Genomic DNA, 23,453 nt, shown 5'->3' on the forward strand with positions numbered 1-23,453 from the left:
AAAAATAGCCATCTAGCATCATAATGACAGGATCAAATTCACACATAACATAACTTAAATGTACTTAAATGTTAAATTCACACATAACATAACTTAAATGTAAATGGTCTAAATGCCCCAATTAAAAGGCACAGACTGGCAAATTGGATGGAGTCAAGACAAATCGGTTTGCTGTATTCAAGAGACCCATCTCACATGCAGAGATACACATAGGCTCAAGTAAAGGGATAGAGGAAGATTTACCAAGGAAATGGAAAGCACAAAAAGCATGGGTTGCAATCCTAGTCTCTGATAAAACAGACTTTAAACCAACAAAGGTCAAAAAAGACAAAGAATGGCATTACATAATGGTAAAGGGATCAATGCAACAAGAAGAGCTAACTATCCTAAATATATATGCACCCAATACAGGAGCACCCAGATTCATAAAGCAAGTCCTGAGTGACCTACAATAACAGTGGGAGACTTTAACACCCCACTGTCAATATTAAACAAATCAACGAGACAGAAAATTAACAAAGATATTCAGGACTTGAACTCAGCTCTGGACCAAGTGGACCTGATAGACATCTACAGAACTCTCCACCCCAAATGAACAGAATATGCATTCTTCTCTGCACTACATAGCACTCATTCTAAAATTGACCACATAATTGGAAGTAAAACACTCCTCAACAAATGTAAAAGAATGGAAATCATAACAAACAGTCTCTCAGACCACAGTGCCATCAAATTAGAATTCAGGATTAAGAAGCTCACTCAAAACCGCACAACTACATGGAAACTGAACAACATGCTCCTGAATGACTGCTGAGTAAATAACGAAATTGAGGCAGAAATAAGTAAGTTCTTTGAAACCAATGAGAACAAAGATATAACACACCAGAATCTCTGGGACACAGCTAAAGCAGTGTTTAGAGGGAAATTTATAGCACTAAATGCCCACAGGAGAAAGCAGGAAAGATCTAAGATCAACACCCCAACATCACAATTAAAAGAACTAGAGAAGCAAGAGCAAACAAATTCAAAAGCTAGCAGAAGGCAAGAAGTAACTTCGAGCAGAACTGAAGGAGATAGAGACACAAAAAAACCCTTCAAAAAATCAATGAATCCAGGAGCTGGTTTTTTGAAAAGATTAACAAAATAGACCGCTAGCAAGACTAATAAAGAAGAAAAGAGAAGAATCAAATAGACACAATAAAAAATGATAAAAGGGAGATTGCCACCAATCCCGCAGAAATACCAACTACCATCAGAGAATGCTATAAACACCTCTACACAAATAAACTAGAAAATCTAGAAGAAATGGATAAATTCCTGGACACATACACCCTCCCAAGACTAAACCAGGAAGAAGTTGAATCCCTGAATAGACCAATAAAAAGTGCTGAAATTGAGGCAGTAATTAATAGCCTACCAACAAAAAAAAGCCCATGACCAGACAGATTCACAGCCGAATTATACCAGAGGTATGAAAAGGAGCTGGTACCACTCCTTCTGAAACTATCCAAAACAATAGAAAAACAGAGACTACTCCCTAGCTCATTTTATGAGGCCAGCATCATCCTGATACCAAAATCCGGCAGAGACACAACAAAAAAAAGAAAATTTCAGGCCAATATCCCTGATGAACATTGATGCAAAAATCCTCAATAAAATACTGGCAAACCTAATCCAGCAGCACGTCAAAAAGCTTATCCACCACGATCAAGTCAGCTTCATCCCTGGGATGCAAGGCTGATTCAACATATGCAAATCAATAAACGTAATCCATCACATAAGCAGAACCAATGACAAAAACCACATGATTATCTCAATAGATGCAGAAAAGGCCTTCGATAAAATTCACACCCCTTCATGCTAAAAAAAACACTCAATAAACTATGTATTGATGGAACATATCTCAAAATAATAAGAGTTATTTATGACAAACCCATAGCCAATATCATACTGAATGGGCAAAAGCTGGAAGCATTCCCTTTGAAAACCGGCACAAGACAGGGATGCCCTCTCTCACCACTCCTAATCAACATAGTATTGGAAGTTCTGGCCAGGGCAATCAGGCAAGAGAAAGAAATGAAGGTATTCAAATAGGAAGAAAGGAAGTCAAATTGTCTCTGTTTGCAGATGACACGATTGTATATTTAGAAAATCCCATCATCTCAGCTCAAAAACTCCTTAAGCTGATAAGTATCTTCAGCAAAGTCTCAGTATACAAAATCAATGTGCAAAAATCACAAGCATTCCTATACACCAATGACAGACAAACAGAGAGCCAAATCATGAGCAAATTCCCATTCGCAATTGCTACAAACAGAATAAAATATCTAGGAATACAACTTACAAGGGATGTGAAAGACCTCTTCAAGGAGAACTACAAACCACTACTTGAGGAAATAAGAGAGGACACAAAAAATTGGAAAAACATTCCATGCTCATGGATAGGAAGAGTGAATATTGTGAAAATAGCCATACTCCCCAAAGTAATTTATAGACTCAATGCTATTCCCATCAAGCTATCACTGACTTCCTTCACAGAATTAGAAAAAAAACTACTTTAAATTTTATATGGAACCAAAAATAGCACGTATAGCCAAGACAATCTTAAGCAAAAAGAACAAAGCTGGAGGCATCACGCTACCTGACTTCAAATTATACTACAAGGCTACAGTAACCAAAGCAGCAAGGTACTTGTACAAAAACAGATATATAGACCAGTGGAACAGAACAGAGACCTCAGAAATAATACCACACATCTACAACCATCTGATCCTTGACAAGCCTGACAAAAACAAGAAATGGGGAAAGGATTCCCTATTTAATATATGGTGTTGTGAAAACTGGCTAGCCATATGTAGAAAGCTGAAACTGGATCCCTTCCTTACACCTTATACAAAAATTAACTCAAGATGGATTAAACACTTAAACATGAGACCTAAAACCATAAAAACCCTAGAAGAAAACCCAGGCAGTACCATTCAGGACATAGGCATGGGCAAAGACTTCATGACTAAAACGCCAAAAGCAATGGCAATAAAAACCAAAATTGACAAATGGGATCTAATTAAACTAAAGAGCTTCTGCACAGCAAAAGAAACTATCATCAGAGTGAACAGGCAACCCACAGAATAGGAGAAAATTTTTGCAATCTATCCATCTGACAAAGGGCTAATATCCAGAATCTATAAGGAACTTAAACAAATTTACAAGAAAAAAACAAACAACCCCATCAAAAAGTGGGTGAAGGATATGAACAGACACTTTTCAAAAGAAGACATTTATGCGGCAAACAAACATATGAAAAAAAGCTCATTATTACTGGTCATTAGAGAAATGCAAATCAAAACCACAATGAGACACCATCTCATGCCTGTTAGAATGGCAATCATTAAAAAGTCAGGAAACAACAGATGCTGGAGAGGATGTGGAGAAATAGGAATGCTTTTACACTGTTGGTGGGAGTGTAAATTACTTCAACCATTGTGGAAGACAGTGTGGTGATTGCTCAAGGATCTAGAACTAGAAATACCATTTGACCCAGCAATCCCATTACTGTGTATATACCCAAAGGATTATAAATCATTCTAGTATAGAGACACACGCACATCTATGTTTATTGCACCACTATTCACAATAGAAAAGAATTGGAACCAACCCAAATGCCCATCCATGTTAGACTGGATAAAGAAAATGTGGCACATATACACCATGGAATACTATGCAGCCATAAAGAAGACTAAGTTCATGTCCTTTGCAGGGACATGGATGAAGCTGGAAACCATCATTCTCAGCAAACTAACACAGGGACAGAAAACCAAACACTGCATGTTCTCATTCATAAGTGGGAGTTGAACTATGAGAATTTATGTGCACAGGGAGGGGAATATCACACACCGGGGCCTGTTGGGGGGTGGGTGACAAGGGGAGAGATAGCATTAGGAGAAATACCTAATGTAGATGACGGGTTGATGGGTGCAGAAAACCACCATGCCTCATGTATACCTATGTAACAAACCTGCAAGTTCTGTTCATGTATCCCAGCACTTAAAGTATAATAAAAAAAATTTTTGTTTAATTTTAAAAAAGAAAAAAAAAGAATCACCATGGGATCATTAAAAAATACTGAGGTCTATACCCCTTTCCCAGGATTCTGATTTAATTGGTCTGGAAAAAAAAGAAATAGCAGCAAACACAGACACACTTCTTCAACCCTAGGTCGTCCTCCAAGTTGCTTCTTCTAATAATGCAACTGTAAAAGCAAAGACATTGCTTTGGAGCTGAGAGGTCTAAGATGCTGTATATGTGGTGCCAAGTTGCTACAAATCTATCTTGAAGGGAAGAAAAAAAAATTATTGCTTGCTGTAGGGGAGACAGTGCTGCTTTGGGAGGAGACAAACTTTTACCTGAGGAGAGAGGAGATTGACTTGGAAGACTGGCCTGGCTCCTGTTCCCACTCTGGCCCACTGGGCTGGGTTTAAGTCCCTCTTGAAACCCATGGAGACTTTGTAAGCTTCTCAGTGAGCACTGAGGTTCAGAGGCTGATAAACAATTCACTTGCAACTTGATGAGACTCCAAGCATAAATAGGCCTGGCCTTGGGCTCCACTAACCCAGTATAGAAAAGAATTATAAAAAGGATGGTTTGTCCTGCCTCTGTTCATAACTCAGATCTCCAGTGCCTCCCAGAGGAGCATATGGTGCCAGACAGATCCCTAGGCATGGACACCAGTATGCTCATGATGACATCTCCTAGCCACAATAGCTGGTGTGGACAATGGGTTCTGGAGGAAAAGAAAAAAAGCAGGATAGTAAGTACAACTGACGGATCAGCTTATAGGCACTTGGGAAGCATCATTTTGAGGGATTCTCAGATACAAGCAGAGAACTCTCTGAGGGAACTAACTACCTCCTAGAGCACTTGAGGGATGGGGAAGTATAGAAACTTGAGTATAGCTATAAATGTGACCCAGAGTCACAAGCTAAAAGGGCCACAAGGCATTTGAGTCTTACAGGACCGTGCACATCACTCAGGACCATGCGCATCACTCAGAGAGTATCCAAAGGCAGACTTAACTCTTCTTTCCCAAAGGGTAGCCAGTGCATATTGGACAAGGCCCCAGCAGCCTTTGGATTGGCCTTTCTCCTCCCCATAGGAGTAAATAAGATGAAAAGTAGGCTCAGTCACATTGTATTTGGATTGGGGCCTGAGCTTGGCAGAGAAATGTTGCTTTTCTATAGATAGATGAGAGCAGGCTTTTTGCCCTGAAGCCTGAGCCTCCATACTGATCAGTTGACAGGGCTCAGAGTCCCTGCAGAAAATACTTGTTTCCACTTCTCCCCTCCCAGACATTTTGCTTGAATTTCAGTTCTCTGCTGAAACACTCCCACTTAGGAAAACTCTGGTGAGTGTCACCAGACATACACAGGCAACTTCAGCCATGGAAGAGAGGTCTTTCCAAGTGGCAAACAACTCTGAGGCTAACCTTGCTGAGGGAGCAGTAAAGGTTTTAACTGTGGGTGATTACCCCAAAGACTCATTCCCAAAGGGAATGAGCAGAAGAACAAAGAGGGAGATAAAGAAATGGGGTGGTGTAAAGAGGAAAAATGCAGAGGAGAAGCAAAATCATCCCTTTTCATGTAAGTTGATTTTGGACAGAAATTCCTAGGAGTCAGGGCCTACATGTTGCCCAGAGAGCACTCAGTCAGTACTTGTTCTCTGTAGCTCTGTAAAGTGAGCACTGAAGTTAGTTGCCAGCCCCAGCAGATTGACTTCATGACCACTGCTGTATGCCTTGAGCACTGATGGAATTCCCCTACCACCACCTGGAAAAACATGTTTCTGATAAATTCTTCTTGATCTTGAACTTGAAAATCTCAAATAACCAAAAATCTGGCTTTGGGTCATCATGCACCAAAGTTTGTGGAGAAGCAGATGGCAGGAGAGATACTTTTTAAAAAATAAAATGAACTTTCAAGGAATTATGTGGATTCAATTCAGATTCTGGAAAATTTTCCGCAGCTCTTAGAGATACCTACCTGAACAATAGATGCTTCTGGATCTCTGGGGTTTTGCAAGATCCTTAAATGTATTCCCAATCCTGAAAGAAAAGCTCGGTAATGTTTAGGAGAGTAGAGGAGGAGGGAGAAAGGGAGGGAATTTCCCATCTTACAAGTGGACAATCTTCTTTAACATCTAACGCCAAGAAGCTTTAGGCATTTATTTACTTCCTTAGGTGCTTAGAGAAACCAGGTCAGGGAGTGGATGTGACTATTCATTTCTCCTTTAAAGGGAAGCTCTGGTTCTCTGCCCAGTCACATATGGAATTTACACAAGCTTTACCCAGTTCACTGTACAGACAGGCATTAAGTTGAAGGGCCATCTATCTTCATTAAGCTGCTGTGCTTTGAGTTTAACCCCTACAACTTGGCTCCAGGCTGAGATGACCTCAAGAGGACTTCTTCTATTGACAATAGTTGGAGACACCAGTCCAGTTATTACTAATCTCAAAGACCCTGAGGAGGCAGGATTTGGGAGTTTTCTGGACACTCAAAATCACTGAACTATATTCATTGGCATTTATTGAGTGACTAATAACAATAACTAATTGTGTGTATTTTACATGCATTATCTCACTTCCCAACCCTCTGAGATAGGTAGACCCTAATATTATCATGGGGAAACTGGGGCTCCAAGAAGTTAAATCTCTTACTCAAGGCCACTGAGCAAGTAAGTGGCAGAACAGGAAGTCTGATCTGTCTGCATGATCCAAGATGCCATGCTGATTCCTTCCAAGGATTTATCAATTGATAATCTTTCCCTTTTATTTCACCTCCACTATTCTTGGAAGAATAGACCATACTGGCTATTTTCTGTTCCTACCATCAACTCACTCCTTAACCCTTTCCCTCTGGCTTTCCCTGTTCCCCACTAACTAGCCATCTGGAAGGTGACCAGTGACAGTCATCAGCAAATCAAATGTCTCCTTCTCAGCCTTCAGCTGCAACAAGTCTTCAGAGTCAGATGCTCCCTCTTTCTTGAAACACTTCTCTCCTTTGTCCTCTGCAATTTTTCCTCTTTCCTGTTACCTTTCTTATCTGTCCTTCTCTGTCTTCTTCAACAGATTTCTCTAATGTCTTTCTCCATAGATGTGGATTTTTCTCAAGGCTCTGCCCTCCACCTTGCCTCCACTCTCCTAGATTCAAAATGCAATGCCTCAGGGAGAGGCAGCATAACATAATGGCTATGAGCACTGACTCTAAAGTCAGGCTGCCTGAATTTCAGTACCCCTCTGTCATGTGCTAGTAACTTTGGCAAGTTTCTCTATGCCTCTGTTTGCTCATCTGTAACATGAGGATTCATTGAGATCATGTATGTAGAGCACTTGAACCAGGGTCTGACAGATAGTAAGCCTCAGGCAAGTGTTTGCTTTTATATAGTCTGGGCCCCCAGGCCCTAACTTTCACCTAGACTCCAGGTCCACTTCAACTGGTTTCTTCATATCTTTCCCCAAAGATCTCTAAGAAACTCACCATGTCCATAATTGCCTTTATGTCTCCTTCTTTCCATCCCACCTTTTATTACTCATCTCTGTCAAATATCACCACTATCCTCATCAGCATGCTGTCAAAACCTAATGATACCAGGCATACTGGCACATGCCTGTAAACCCATCTTCTTGGGAGGCTGAGGCAGGAGGATCACTTGAACTCAGGAGTTCAAGACCAGCCTGGGCAACATAGTAAGAACCCATCTCAAAAAAACAAAACAAAACAAAAAACAAACCCAAGACTTTTCAGCTCTGTATGAGATGAAAGAAAAAGAAAACCCTAATGGGTTTGACTCTTCCCTCTCACTCACCATCTTATTGGTTGCATAATTCTGCCAATTCTACCTTTAAAAATTCCCCAGTCTCGATGATGAAAATGTTTTGGAGTTGATAGTGGTGATGGTTGCATACCATGTGAATACACTAAATGCCACTGAATTGTACACTTTAAAATGGTTCTAATGGTAACTTTTGTGTTATGTGTATTTTACTACAATAAAAAAAATGAGGAGGTTGAGGCTCCAGTGAGCCGTGATTGTGCCACTCCAAAGGCACTCCTGTCTGGGTGACAAAATGAGACCCTGTCTCAATAAAAACCAACAACAACAAAAAACTGAGCATATCTCTCTACCTCCATTGCCACTATCATATCCAGGCCACTGTCATCTCTCCTCTGGAATATTGTCACAGCCTCCTAACTGGTCTTTTATACTTCTGCTTTTGTTTACCCCCAAAGGTACTGATCCAGGAGGTCTGAGTTGGGAGCCTGGGAATCTGCCCTATTAACAAGTGCCCCAGAGAGTGTTTATTAAAGTTTGGGTGTCACTGACTACAGCATGAAGTCCAAACTCCTTAGTCTGGCAGGATCTTTCATATCTTCTCCTTAGTGTGACTCTCTTCCCCTTTATTTGACTTCTTCTTTGTAACTGCTTTATATTTTGACTAAGGATGATCATTTGCCATGAACTGAGAAGTAGGATTAAGACAATTTTCTCCGAAAATGCAAATCAAAACCACAATGAGATACCATCTCACACCAGTTAGAATGGCGATCATTAAAAAGTCAGGAAACAACAGGTGCTGGAGAGGATGTGGAGAAATAGGAACACTTTTACACTGTTGGTGGGACTGTAAACTAGTTCAACCATTGTGGAAGTCAGTGTGGCGATTCCTCAGGGATCTAGAACTAGAAATACCATTTCACCCAGCCATCCCATTACTGGGTATATACCCAAAGGATTATAAATCATGCTGCTATAAAGACACATGCACACATATGTTTATTGCAGCACTATTCACAATAGCAAAGACTTGGAACCAATCCAAATGTCCAAAAATGATAGATTGGATTCAGAAAATGTGGCACATATACACCATGGAATACCATGCAGCCATAAAAAAGGATGAGTTCATGTCCTTTGTGGGGACATGGATGAAGCTGGAAACCATCATTCTCAGCAAACTATCGCGAGGACAAAAAACCAAACACCGCATGTTCTCACTCATAGGTGGGAATTGAACAATGAGAACACTTGGACACAGGAAGGGGAACATCACACACCGGGGCCTGTCGTGGGGTGGGGGGAGGGGGGAAGGATAGCATTAGGAGATATACCTAATGCTAAATGACGGGTTAATGGGTGCAGCACACCAACATGGCACATGTATATATATGTAACAAACCTGCACGTTGTGCACATGTACCCTAAAACTTAAAGTATAATTTTTAAAAAAAGATAATTTTCTCTGAAATTCAAGGAGGAGAGAAAGAGACAGAGAGAGGAGAGAGACAGAGAGGAAAAGAGAGCTCTGGATTTAAACCTTAGCTCAAATCCTAGCTCTACCACTTACTAGCTATATCACCCAAAGTAAGTTACTTAACCTGTCTTCATCCTCTCTCTCCTTATCTGTTAAAATAATAGTAATACCCTACAATTTTGCTGTGAAGATTAAATTAGATAACACACAAAAAGTGCTTAGCATTTATGTATTTACAGTACTTTTACAAAAAGTTAATGAGTTTTTAAGCTTAGAAAAAATAGAAATGATACATGTTGATGACATAGTTTTTCAACAAATGTCAGAGTTGTTTCCTCAGTGCTTAGCCCAGTGTGTGGCACATATCAAAAGCTAAGTACATTTTTTTGCTGCTGTTGTTATTAATATCATAAAGTTGGGGCTAGGATCAAGCACTCTGGCAGAGAGCTTAACCCTGGTAAGGTGAAGGAGCACATCTTCCTAAGAGCCAGAAGCATTTGGGATGGCTGTGTGGAGATGGCTCAGATAGAAGCTGAAGAAGCTCCTGTCAGTTGGCCTCAATCTTCTCAGAAATGAAGGAGGTGAAATCATCTCCTGAGAATGAAGGGCAGGGATGCGACTGGGGGCTTGAGGGGAGGGCAGGAAGTTTGGAGCAGCTGCTGTAGGGAATGTGATAGGGAGTCAGCAAGCGAGGAATGAACGGATTGTTGAACAGCCAGAGAAGCCAGCTTAGACAGCACACATTGGCAGAGAACGCAATGCAGGGTTTTTCCAACAAGCCAAGAGTGGAAACAGCCACCTTCAAGGGGTCACTCAGGGCTGCATATTGGAAGGACAAGAATGGGACGAAAGGTAGGATAGTGAAGGATTCTAGGATGGGCACAGGAGCCATGGAACTGTCCATGGACCTGGGCTGCAAAGGAAGTTCATCTATATTCCTTCAACACATATTTAACCACCATATATTTTATACATATTATACAAGTGCCTGGGTGTGAGGGATGCTGAAAAGAACCATACACACAAAATTTATGTATTTAACATATGCCCACACAAAGAGTTGCACACAAATGTTTATACAAGTTTTATTCATTATTGTGAAAAACTAGAAGCAACTTGGATGATCTTCAACAGGTGAATGCATAAACAAACTATGATACCTACCTAAAATTACTCAGGAATAAGAAGAACTATTGATACATGCAACAATATAGATGAATCTCAAAAATCAGTACGCCGAATGAAAGAAGTACATACTGCATTATTACATTTGTATAAAATTGTAGGAAATGCAAATTAATCTACAGCAACAAAAACCAGGTCATTGATTGTTTGGGCCAGCAGGAGGGAGACACAAAGGTAATTTTGGGGAGTGATAGGTAGGTTCATCATCTTGATTTTGGTGAGGTTTCACATATATTCATATGTCAAAACTCATCAGATCATCCACTTTAAATGTATGCACTGTTTATATGTCAATTATACCTCAAAAATGTTAGCAAAATAAATTTTTTTTAAATTGACCATAGAAAAATAAAAAATAAAAAAATTGACCACAAAATCTCTGCCTTCATGGATCTCATAGCCTACATGGGAAAGACTGACAATAAACTAGTAAGTAAATAAAAATCATTATTTTAGACATTGTTTCCTGCTGTGAAGTAAACATACAGGACAAAGGGATAGACAATAGGGTGGGAGTGGCAAAAAGGAGCAACTATAGATAGGATGGTAAAGGAAGGCCGCTGAGAAATTGCCATTGAACTAAGTCCTGAATGATGAGAAGGAAACAGCCATAGGATGATGTAAAGAAAGAACATTCCAAGCAGAGGAAACAGAACATGCAAAGGCTTTGAGGCAGAAAAGAACTTGAAGTGTTCAAGGAACAAACAGCAAGAAAACTAGTGTCACTTGAGTTTAGTAAGCAAGGAGAAAAGAATATCAGGAGGTGAGGTTTAGAGAAGTTGGCAAGGGTCAGATCATGAGGGGCCTTATAGATCATGGTAAGGAGTTGGGAGATTATGTTCTAATCATATGGGTAATCCAATGGAGGGCCTTGGATTACCCATATGATTAGAACATAAATAGAGAAGAGACATGTTCTACTTTATGCTTCAATATTGCTCTGACTGTTGTATAAAGAACTGACTCTTGTGGGGGCAATGGTAAAGGCAGGAAGACCAACTAGGAAGTGTTAGGCTAGTTCAGGTAAGAAATGTTGGGGATATAGATTAGGGTGGTAGAAGTGGAGATCGTGAGAAGTAGTCACATGTAGAATTTCTTTTGGAGGTACAATGGAAAGAATTTGGCTCCTAGATTGGCTGTGGGAAGATGAGGGAAAGAGTAGAATCAATCTGACTCATGTTTTGGCATAAGCAAATGGGTGGTTGGTGGTATTTCCATTTACAAAAATGGGTGCTATCAATAAGGATAATCCTATAATTAAGTATCTTAATGAATCTCATCTAGAAGCAGGAAAGGCTACACAGAAAGACTAAAGGTGTAATTTGTAGAGCAATAGCATTCACTCAAATTAGCTAGGAAAGGAGGATGTTTGGTATTTTGTGTTTCACACTAACCTTATGTTTGTCTGTGCATATATAACATGATGAAATGATCTTGTATTGTCTTACTTCATCACGGTCACAAAGACATGTCTTGTCTTGCCATTGGACTTATCTGGTATTGGTGTTCTGTGAGATTGCTTATGTCCAATAGGAGAATAACATGGCCTACCTGTGAACATCAGGCCAGCTTCTAAGAAAAGTGAAACCTAGATGTAAATGTCACATCAATTCCCAGATGTCAGGGGTTGTTTTTTCTTTCACACATAGAAAAGCAAATTTGGGAGAAAGGAACTCAAAAACTCTAATTTGGATGTGTTAACTTCGAGACAGGTTTAGATACCCGAGAAGAGATGTTAAGTAGACAGTCAAATATGCAAGTCTGAAGAGTAGGGGTTTCAATAGATAAAAAGTATATAAATTCGGGAGTCATCATTGTAAAGATTGTATTTATATGTGAGGATAATATTTTTCATGTTGAGACTAGTTGACATCATCAAAGGAGAAAGAGTAAGATGGAGAAGAAAGAAGGTCCCAGGATGAAGCCATGGGCAGTTCAACGTTGAGAGGTTGAGGAGATGAGAAGGAACCAGTAAAAGAGACTGAGAAGAAAAAGGGCTAGTAAAGAAAGAGACAATCCAGGAGACTGAAGTGTTATGGAAGTCAAAAGATGAATTTCAACAAGAGTCATCAACTCCATCAAATGCTGCTAAATAGTCACAAGGAATGAAGACTGAAAATTGGGCATTAGATTTGGCAGCATGTAGGTCATTGGTGACCAGGACAAAGCAGTTTCATTGGTGTGAGGAGCTGAAAACCGTATTGCAATGGATTGAGACAAGATTAGAAGGTGAGAAACAGAGCCAGAGTGTAGACCATTCATTTGAGGAGTTTTACTCAAAAAGGGAAGAGGACTAGGTCAATAGCTGGAGGAGGGAGAAGGGCAAGAGAGTTGTTTTTAAGGTGAGCAAGCCTGACATATTTTGTATGCCGACAAGGAATGAAGCAAATGAAGCCAGAAGGAGAACAACATCTTAAAAAATAGCAATAGTAGTGGAGGGATTGGAAGTCAAGATGAGAGGGAAGTACAGAGGTAGCTACTGAACTCTTCCCCGGGGCCAGGCACTATGTTAACTTCTCAATCTTCACAGCAACCCTGGGGAGGTAGGTACTACATCTATTTTACAGAGGGGGAAAGGAGGCTTGGAGGTTAATAACTCTCTTGATGTCACCCAGTTAGTGAAAGACCATAGATTTGGACCCATGCAGCCTGGCACTAGCACCTACATCCTATGTACTACAGTATTCTGCCTTAGTGGAAGATGGAGAAAATCAGAAGGTGGGGGATCTTGAACGTACCAGCCACCTGGACTTGCTAGAGGAAAGGCTCAAACTTCCATGGGATAGTGCCAGATACTCGGTACACAGGATGGAGACTAACCCAGCTGATTTCAGAGCAGCTACCTCCAAGCAGGGCTTGTCATTTCTCTTTGGCCTTGATTTAGTATAGACTTATAGGTAGATTGCAGGAAAATGATGGCAACTCCATTCTTACAGTCCTCAGGGGACCCATCCTAGTATTTCTCCCCTCATTCCCCTCAGCCATTCCTCTTGGTGTCATATTTGCTAAGGTGGCCTTCCAGTGGACAGAGGGCTAACTGGGAAGCAGGGCAAGGGCTTCTCTCCCTTTCCACCTACCCCGATTACTCCCATCTCCACACACATCTTATCCCCCACAATAAGAGGCTCACATGAAAAAGAAGATGCCCTCCTAGGCTGAATGTTGCAGTCTTCCAAAATCCCCTCGAAGGAGTGGAGATAAAGAAAAAAAAAAAACAAAGTCCTCTCCTTGAGAAGCTAATCACAATGTTGTGACTGCTAGAGTTAGCTTACCCATATCATATTTGAGTGTCCTAGGACAAGCCCTCTTTCATGCCTCTCTCCCTCACTCAGTGTCTGAAAGCCACCATTAAAAATATATTCTTTGCATCATCGCTGAGATGAATAGCAGATTAGGTGTAAATGAATAAGATCATTAGATCCTAGCAGTAGGACAGAGGTAGTTTTGGAATACTGGGACTAGGGAGAGCAAGAATGAGCTTGGAACAAGAAGGGGGAAAATGAGATAAATACCAATCCCATAGTTTTTCCAGAAGCTGATCCTAATCACATTGCCCCTATTAGGAAGTGGTCCTAAAAGAGGAAGATTGAAATTAACAAGTCCTTTGTCTCCATTCTTTCTTGTGCTGGGCCTGCTGGAGCTGTAGCCCCTACTGGATCACAGCTAGATCCTAAAAAGAGCCAAGGGGAGATCCCCTGTTCTTCTAGGGACCTGAAATGTTTTCTTGAATAGACATCTTATGAGTCGGGTATGCGGAAATCCAGTGAGTTTGTACTGCAATCCAGTCATTCATGGCCACCTCCATCCCCCCCAGGGTTCCAAGAGCATCTGGCAGTGAGAGTAGAATGTGACTTGAGAAGTTGTGGGAAGTCCAGCATATCCACCTCTGTACTCTGCCTGATATCTGTAAACATTTCAAGGTATATCTTCTTCCAGATTTCACTGAACCCCACAACTGGAGTTTCTTTCTTGGGGTTTTACCTTTACACTGTCCTAAGTGATCCATTATAAAATGTGAATATCCATGGAAGGGGTGCCATCTGAAGCAATGATTAAGTATGCCACTTCTATTTAAGGGAATTTAACTGCTCTCCTTTTTCTCCGACTGAAAATGGCACTGTGGTAAAACGATGTCAATGTACTTAGCACTACTGAGCAGTACACTTTTAAAAATGGCTATGTGGGTAAATATTACATAATGCGTATTTTACCACAATTTTAAAAATGTATCTGAGGTATTTTCCTGTCTGCTCTGGCTGCACTCTCTTCAGAGGAAGAGGCACAGGCCACAGCTTTGACCACGACTCTGTCCTCTTTCAAAACATAGCAGATGGAGGACTAGTTGGGGCCACCTGGTCCCATGCTGTGAGGTCTAGCACTGAAAGAGGAATTGGCTTAATCACATTATTTGTCTTCCTGGACAGCCTATAGGTTATGTTAAGTAGGAACAAAAGGGCTGAAAAGTGACTTCTCATCCAACAGCTTCTCCCAAGGCCATTTTTGATGGAAAGGTCAAGTTCACCTAGGCTGGCTATTGACCAATCTAATCTATTCACCTTTGGTGATCCTCAGTCATACTCTCTCACCTTCACAGAACATTCTAGTTCATTCTTCCTCTTACCTCCCTTATGAAGCCCAGCGTCCCTGATTCTTACCCTTCATTCTTTTCTCTTATGCTCGCTACCAATCCCTGAAGACTCCTGTCTTCAAAAGTCTAGACTCCAGTCCTGGTAGAGCGTTGTAAATAAAGTGTTACTGTCATACATTTTTAAAAGAGCACCATGGGCCTGCAAGTAAACGAGAGCAGAGTAGAATGGTGAGACAGTTATGCAGTTTCCTAGTCAGCCAAGATCCTGAGAATGGGGTAGATAAGCTTGAAAATCTGGGAGCCAGTGGCTAAGTATCAGCAATCCTCTTTTTTGAGCATTAACAGTAGAAACTACATAGTGGAAAATTTTCTCTTCCTCCCACTACTCCCACCCAAGTGCCAAGAGCACTCCTCCAAAGAAAGAAAAGGAAAGTATAAACTTAATACCTTCTATAGTTTCTACACTTCTCCTAGCCTTTTCTCATATATTATCTCACTTGATCCTCAAATCCCCACAGCTGTAGAGACTGGGGCCCTGAGAGGTTAAGCAGCTCATTCTGAGAAACAAAGCTGGTTAATTGGCAAAGCCTGAGCTGGACCCAAGTTCTCCTGATTTCTGGTCCTATGCTCTCTCCACATCATGGTATATTCGCTTTAGCTGGCAGGCAAGATGGTTTGGAAAGCAGCCCAGACCCCTTTTTTTGTTGCTGATGATACAAGTTATGTGCAGACCTTGGGTTTATAAAAGCAATGACAAATTGAAAAAGAGAAGATGGTAACTACAAACAAACAAAAGACCCCACTTATATCCTTCTAGAAAAGTAAAATTGACACGCAGAATTGTGTCTGTAATAGAAGAAAAGCTTTCATTTCTTTTCGCACTGTCGATAAGTAATTCCAGACATTGAAACTCAAAACATCCCCTAGTTCCTCTGCAGAAAGCCTCAAGTTACAAGTCGGGAAGCAAAGGTCTTTTGCTTCTTTATTATTTTGGAGTGAAGATCTGAACCTGAGTTGAAACAGGATCTGGTTATGCAGAGAGGAGAAATAGACTGCTTGGTGGAGTGAAAAAAAGAATCATTCTATTAGAATGTTTAACATCTTTAAAATCACATTAAGGACAAAGCTAACATTTTTCCAACTTGTATAGTCAGCTATTGCTATTCAGGGATACATTATCAAAACTGGGGGTTGGCCAAGCACCTAGTTTTTCTTTCTTCTCCCTATGTTTTGCTGACCACAATATGATCACTTCAATGCTGTTAACACCTCCACTGTCTGGTAAAAGTTGAGTGTCCAGACTTCTGAAAAACTTCATTATCTGGGAGACAGTTGAAAGTCTGAGAGTATTTGAAAAAACCATTAGAAAGTAAATTAAATCACTCTTCCCAGCCCACCTCACTTTTCTGACCAGGAGGGTTCTATAGCTACTCTTGCTACATGTTCTTCATGGGTACCCTAAGTCATCATAAAAAGGTTAAAATGTTTTTAAAAGCAGGAACATTTTCCATGGGATTTGTTTTCCACAGCTGGCACATTAATGTGTATTATGAGCACTGTCCTAACTGCTCCCAGCTTCTTTTATTGTTGGCAATATATTCTTTTAAATGTCTATGGGAAAATGGTACAAATGTGTTTACAAAATTTCAACACCTGAAGCAGTGATTATGCTTCATTATCAAAATAACCTTGAGGCCGGGCGTGGTGGCTCACGCCTGTAATCCCAACATTTTGGGAGGCCAAGGTGGGCAGATCACTTGAGGTCAGGAGTTTGAGACCAGCCTGGCCAACATGATGAATCCCCGTCTCTACTAAAAAAAAAAAATTAGCCAGCGTGGTGGCGCAGGCTTTAGCCCTGCTACTCGGGAGGCTGAGGCAAGAGGATCACTTGAACCTGGGAGGCAGAGGTTGCAGTGAGCCAAGATCACGACACTGCACTCCAGCCTGGGTGACAGAGCAAGACTCCGTCTCAATTTAAAAAATTAATAATAATCATCTTGAGTCCCCATTATGCCAGATAAATGAGTGACATTGTTTTACTTAGAATACAGGACTGAAGACCGCCCCGTCACATGTCCTCAGCATTGCTGTATATTGTGCCCTTCCTCCACATCCTCCCCAGGCCTCCCTGCCTGGCTGAAATGGCTCACACAGCTTCCCTTCTCTTTCTGTCATCGTCTTGGACTGCTGCCCAATCCCTGGCCCTCACCTTCAGGGGTGACCTTATGGCTGGAACGAGGACTGGAGAAGAGCCAATGGGGCAAGGCCAGTATAGCTTCAAGGAGTGAATCCTGGAAATAAAAGTAAGTTCACTTAACTTATTAACAGTTCCAATAAAATGCTAGATGGGCTGGAAGGTAAGACCCAATGCCTTGAATGAGGTTTGTGTGTTATCAATGCATTTAAGTGACTGGTAATATATTTGTCCTGCTATCATTATCAGAGAACCCAGCTATATTTAAGCAAATTGGCTTACTTCTAAGAGGTGATTTTATGTGTGGTTGATGAAGCCCAAACAGCCATCATCAGATATAAGCATTTCAGCTGTAAGCAGGGAAGTTTCTGACAACCTTCTTGAGACAAGGAGAATAAATCAATACAACACACACCTCTAACTTTACCCATCATTGGTTAAGATTGCTCAGTTCAAGAATTTTCTCTTTGACTTCAGATTTACACTATTTGGTGGCTTCCTTGTCTTTTAATAAGCCACTTCAAAAAAGTTATTGGCTAGGTGCAGTGGCTCACGCCTGTAATCCCAGCACTTTGGGAGGCCGAGACAGGCGGATCACTTGAGGTCAGGAATTTGAGACCCTCCTGGCCAACATGGTGAAACCCCCCGTCTCTACTAAAAATACAAAAATTAACTGGGCATGATGGGTCACATCTGTAATCCCAGCTACTCAGGAGGCTACTTGGGAGGCTGAGGCAGGAGAATCGCTTGAACCCAGGAGGCAGAGGCTTCAGTAAGCCTTGATTGCGCCACTGTACTCCAGCCTGGGTGACACAGCGAGACTCTGTCTCAAAAAAAGTAAAATAAAAACAATTATTAAGGTGGCTTCTAAAAATTAGGTTTGATAATAGCTAAAAGGGATGGGCCTTAAAGGTTTTTTAAAGTGCATCCTGAAAGACTGCATTGTGATCTTTGAAAGTGCTTCAGAAATAAGAAAAAAGGAGGGATAAGTAATAAAGTAGGTATAACTTTTGAAACACTTGAAAAAACAACCCATTTAGCCATATAAACATTTTCTTCACCCATAATCACACATATCAAATTGGAACTGGTTATATAGATATAAATATCACAACCACCCAACCCCCAAATCCAAACATCATTTCCAAAAGCAAAAGAAAAAGGATTCCTTCTCCATATGGTACTGGGTCTTAAGGCTGGAATCTGTGAGAGAAGAGTCTTGCGTTATTGTTTAAACAACCTTTATTACCTGCCTCTGACATTCCCCAGGGTTACAGAGCAGGGGGCATCTGAGCCTCAAGTTCCACGGATGAAGCAGACACTGCAATAACAACTGAATCAATAGAGGAGAGGCATTTGGAAGTACTGGGGTGATACACCCAGTAATGGTAATCCTCAGCAGAAGATGGCATAGCTACCAAAAATCAGGCGTTACCACTGGGATGAAAACTGGGGAGGCAAGAAAACCATACAGTTGGAGTCATAGATCATTTCCCTCCCCGTTGAGCACTCCTCCCCCTTCCGTCCCCCATTAAGTTCATTCTATCCCACAGACTGGTCCTAGTGTCCTGCTAGCTCCCTGCTGAAAGAGAGAGGGAGGGAAAAGATGTCTGAGGTCTCTTCATTTCCTTTGTCTCTGTCCCTAAGGCAACTGGAAGCTGGAGCTGCTGCAGTCGGCCTGGCAAGCCCGTTGGCTCTGCAGAGTGAGCAGTCCCTGGCAGCCCCTGGAGCAGCTGCCAGTTAGACGGCCCAGAGTTCTGATAGAATGCATTGCTTCAGTTCAGTGCCAAGTGTTGGACGTGTTGGATTCAGTTCCCAGAGGGCTGGAGCGTGCTGTCAGGGCTGTCTGAAGACAAGAGAGCAGAGGCAGTTTAGTGCAGTTGGATGTGCGGGGTAGGGGTGGAGGCGCAGGGGTGAAGAGGGAGAAACTGGCCCGAATGGGTAAGGTGGTGCTTCTCCTTCCAGGGCCTTCCAGACAAGGTCTCCTGGCCTCTCACCATTATCTGGGCCTCAGATGAGGCGAACCCTGGAAGGGAGTTGGGGGTGGAAGGTGGGAGGCGCGCCCAGGGATGAGCGAGATGAGGAGGGCGCGAACCAGCAACCTGGGGCTGTGGTTTTAGACCCGCTCAGCGCCCTGGGCGAGGGCAGGCAGCCCCCCGGAGGCAAGCTGGCGGCGGCCCTCGGCCTGGGAGCCCGCGGCAGCCTCGGCGTCGGCGGTCAGGGCGCCTCCCGGGGCCCATTCGTGCTCGGCGCAAGCCTGGGACGGCTCGTCCTTGGCCTCGACGAGCTTACGGGAGCGGGTGTAGGCCAGGATGAGGCCTCCGGCCAAGCAGGCGTAGAAGATCATGATGAGCAGGATGTAGAGATAGGCGTCGTCGCCCTTGGCGCTGGTCACCTCGCGGCCCACGAAAGGGTCAGGCACGACCCCCATGCCCATGCTGGGACCAGGGCCAGCGCCCAAGCCGCTGGCATTACCCCGGTGGTGCAGCTCGAGCAACAGGCGGCTCAGAAGGGTTCGCAGCCGCTGGCTCTCGCTGCAGTTCATGGCTTTCGGGGAGTGACACGGCGGCTCCAGGACGCTGCTGACCTTTCCCCCTGGGCGAGGGGAAGCGAGCTAGCGAGCGGGCCGGCCGGCGGGCAGGGCTCAGCAGCGGAAACAGCGGTGGCACCCAGCTCTCCGGCGAGCGCGCAGTGGCTGGGGGCGCCGACCGCGGGGCCTCCTTATTCCCTCACTCCCGCCCCTCCTCCCCTTCCCCACCACGCCCCCTCCGGCCCGCGGCCGCCTCTTCCCAGGCTCTGGCTGTCTCGCTGCTCCAGGGAAAGGGGACAGCTGGTGGGGGGAGGAGAAGGGGACAAGAGTGGGGGCGAGGCTGGGAGACGGGCGGAGGGGGCGGGGGCTCGGAATGCGCGAGGCCCCAGGCAGCAGACGCTGGCAGGGCAGCTTGCTGGGGCCAAGCCTGGACCCTGGGCTGCGGAAGAGAATTCCTTCCAAGTTCTGGCCACCTGCCCTGCAGGCCAGGCTTTGGCCCAGATACAGCATTTGGCACCCTAAGGCAGCTCTGCCTTGGGGCGCTCAAGGGAGAGGGCAGACGCCTTTCCGCAGCAGAGACCCCTTGTCCACATTTTATGGAAGTTACTCCCATATACAGGGACCCAGGCCTATCTTTCTAGTCCTCATTCCTTTCCTTTTCCCCCCGCCCCCCTTTTCACCCCCCTCCCACCTTGTCGGAGGAGAGCATCTTATTCAGAAGATGCTCAGGCTGAATTTGGTGACTGAGTGCTCAGGCACCTGCTAGAAGGCCAAGGCAGAGTAGAACTCCCTGGTTATCCAAAATGGTTTCTGGTGATATAAGTGATATTACACCTTCTTGGAAGCACCCCTGCTCTGATGTCCTATGACACTTTTTGAAAAGTCAACACATCTTAGCACATGAATGTACTATTCATAATGGGAGCCTGTTTCCCATGGGTAAGCCATCTTCCCAGAAGTGAAACCAAGTTCTTCCAATAAGAGTAGCATGCACATTTTAAAAGGCCCTTTGACTACACTCTGTGGATATCTCGGGATCTGAAAAGTGCCAGTTCTAGAGAATATGCTCACCCTACTCCCAGTTAGGCCAGCAAACAGCTGTGTGCCTCTCTAGACTTGGTAACAGGTCTAGGCCCTAATGGCTTTTAGGGCAGCCATTTTTTTCTCAAAGGCTGTCTTTTTTTAGGGGAAAACAAGGCACCAAGACAAAGATCAGGCCAGATATGTTAAATTGGAAACAGACTGAGCTTCACAAAGGAAAAGGGTTGGTTTGTAGATGGTGGGGTAGAAAAAATGAGGTAGTGCTGGCTAGGTCTGGTTGTCCATAGTTGCCAAATGAGAGCAGAAAGCAAGAAAAGTGTATGACCTTAGGCACACCTTGAAAATAATGCTGCCTGTTCAAGACCGTTCAGTCCAGGGACCATTCAATCTATAGGTGCCATGGGTTAAAAAAGGAAGGTTTTCCGATGCCTCTTCCCCAACCGTTCTTCAGCCCACCATCCACCCAGGGGCTGTAGCCTTCTGTGTGTTCAGGTGAGGTTGGCACCAAACTGTATCCAGGGTCTCAAACAGAGCCTTGCTTCACAGCCTCTAAACAGGCCTCAGAGACATTCCACATGACCCTGACACTGGCTCCCTTCTAATCACCTTGCCTCAATATTCTCACCTCAGAGGGGCTCAGGAAAGAATTGTTAAAGCAACTTGGCAGGATGAATGCCAGAGGACACAGCCAGAGAATTTTCAAAGCACTGCTAACCTAGTGATATGACTGTTGAGCTAAAAAGACTTCTCTTATCTGTTAAAACAGGAGTCCCCAACCTCCCAGGCTGCTGGACCTTGGCCTGTTAGGAACCAGCCGCACAGAAAGAGGTGAGCAGAGGGCAAGTGAGCATTATCGCCTGAGCTGCACCTCCTGTCAGATCAGCAGTGGCATTAGAGTCTCAGAGGAGCTCAAACCGTATTGTGAACTGCGCATGCCATGGATCTACAATTGCATGCTCTTTATGAGAATCTAATGCCTGATGATCTGAAGTGAAACAGTTTCATCCTGAAACTATCCACCCCTCCCCAGTGTCCATGAAAAAAATTGTCTTCCACAAAACCAGTCTCTGGTGCCAAAAAGGTTGAGGACTGCTGTGTTAACATATACCTAGAAATAGCTAGGGTTTTTTTTTTTTTTTTTTTTTTTAGAGGAAAGGAGGAAGAAACCCCTTTACTGTAACATAAAAATAATCATTTAAACTTGTTTTCTAATTTCAACAGCCTTATGAGCTAATAGGATTCTCATTTTCCAAAGAGGAAACTGAGGTTCAGACTGGTTAAGTAGCAGGACTGGAATTATAAAGTTTGACCTTCTTCTTCTCAGTCCTCACACATTACTTGTGTCAAATGGGTGGTATTCATGAGCTACCTCCATTTTCCCACCTCTCCCTCCTCTTGAACCTTCTAGAGTCCAGTGCTTTCTGCCAAAACTACTTTCTATAAGTCAGTTCACCAGTGACCTCCCGGTCAAATTCAGGGGTCTCTGCTCCCTTTGCATCTTTGACCTCGAGGATGAATTTGAAACCATCAACCACCCACTCCTTCCTGTAACTGTCCTACCCTTGGCTCTTGTGGCATTGCATTCTCAAATTTCTCTTCTTATCTCTCTGACCCATCATTCTCTGCCTCCTTTGCTGGCTCCTCTTCTTTCCTCCTCCCATTAACTGTTGGAATCCCCAAAGACTCAGTCCTCAGCTATTCTCTCTCAACACCCATTTCCTTGAAGAGTGTCTCTTACATGGTTTCACCTACCACTTGGCATATATTTAGCCAAATTTGAATCTCTAGCTCTGATTCTTGGTAGCATGTCTCAGATCCCTCTGCTCCTTCCTTTCTGGTTTTATTGCCACAAGCTTAATCCATGTTCTCATTACCTCAGGTCAAATATGCAAACAGAGAATCTCCTGGCTTACAGCTGAATCTATCATGTTATGGTTAGAATAATTCTGCAACACCACTTCTATCAATTCAGCCCTATGTTCAGAAACCCAGGAGTTGTTATTCATTGATTCTTTAACAGAGTTTAGTCTTCTGTGGTGGAACTTAAGTTCTCACCACCAATAGACACCATCTTCTCCCCTTTGAATTTGAAAAACAGCATCTTCCTGGAGTTCCTCTGCAATACTCTGTGCATTTTGCCTTCCTCAAAATTCGTTGACTGAAAGAAGCCTTGCTCTATGCCCCTGTTTGTGCTTTCAGATTCTTCACAATGCACCCTTCTGAGCTTTACTTTGCAGCATTCAATGCAGAAATCTTGGAAAACACAAAAAAGCAACAAGGAAAATTTTGGAAATCTTGGAAAATACAAAAAAGCGACAAGAGAAAATAACGAAAAATTATCAATAGTGCATACTCATGACTCTCTCTCTCAAATCTCTCTCTCTTTCTCTCTCATGTTTCATGGCCTTTTTCCCTTAAAAACATACTGTAAATTTTTCCATGTCATTTACTATTTCTCCATAGCGTTATTTTTTGTTGTTGTTGTTGTTGTTTTTTTTAGAGTAGATCACTTACAAATTTTATTTTTTAAAGAACATCTTTTCCCCAGCCACAGTATAGTTATAAGCTAAGAATAATTTCCAATATTGCACAATGAATGCATCCAGATCCT

General features: G+C 42.9%; 2 protein-coding genes across 9 annotated transcripts in view; both read right to left on the reverse strand.

Annotated features, from left to right (window-relative positions):
• Window positions 1–18,495: 18,495 nt before the first annotated feature.
• On the reverse strand, window positions 18,496–20,435 carry KCNE5 (potassium voltage-gated channel subfamily E regulatory subunit 5). Its single transcript, XM_003822025.6, has one exon. The coding sequence runs from the start codon at window positions 19,814–19,816 to the stop codon at window positions 19,388–19,390; it is 429 nt and encodes a 142-aa protein (XP_003822073.1). The 5' UTR covers window positions 19,817–20,435; the 3' UTR covers window positions 18,496–19,387.
• The window catches only part of ACSL4 (acyl-CoA synthetase long chain family member 4), a 110,427-nt gene continuing 105,469 nt past the window's right edge, over window positions 18,496–23,453 (reverse strand). For 7 of the 8 annotated variants that reach the window (XR_010111199.1, XR_010111196.1, XR_010111195.1 and 4 more), the window contains one exon: window positions 18,496–19,117. The gene's annotated coding sequence lies outside the window, so the exon portion shown is untranslated. Of the gene's footprint in view, window positions 19,118–20,521; window positions 23,096–23,453 lie in introns of those variants that run through there. The other variant, XR_010111198.1, reaches the window with a different exon arrangement.

The sequence above is a fragment of the Pan paniscus genome, chromosome X, assembly GCF_029289425.2.
Source record: "Pan paniscus chromosome X, NHGRI_mPanPan1-v2.0_pri, whole genome shotgun sequence".
Lineage (NCBI taxonomy): Eukaryota > Metazoa > Chordata > Mammalia > Primates > Hominidae > Pan > Pan paniscus.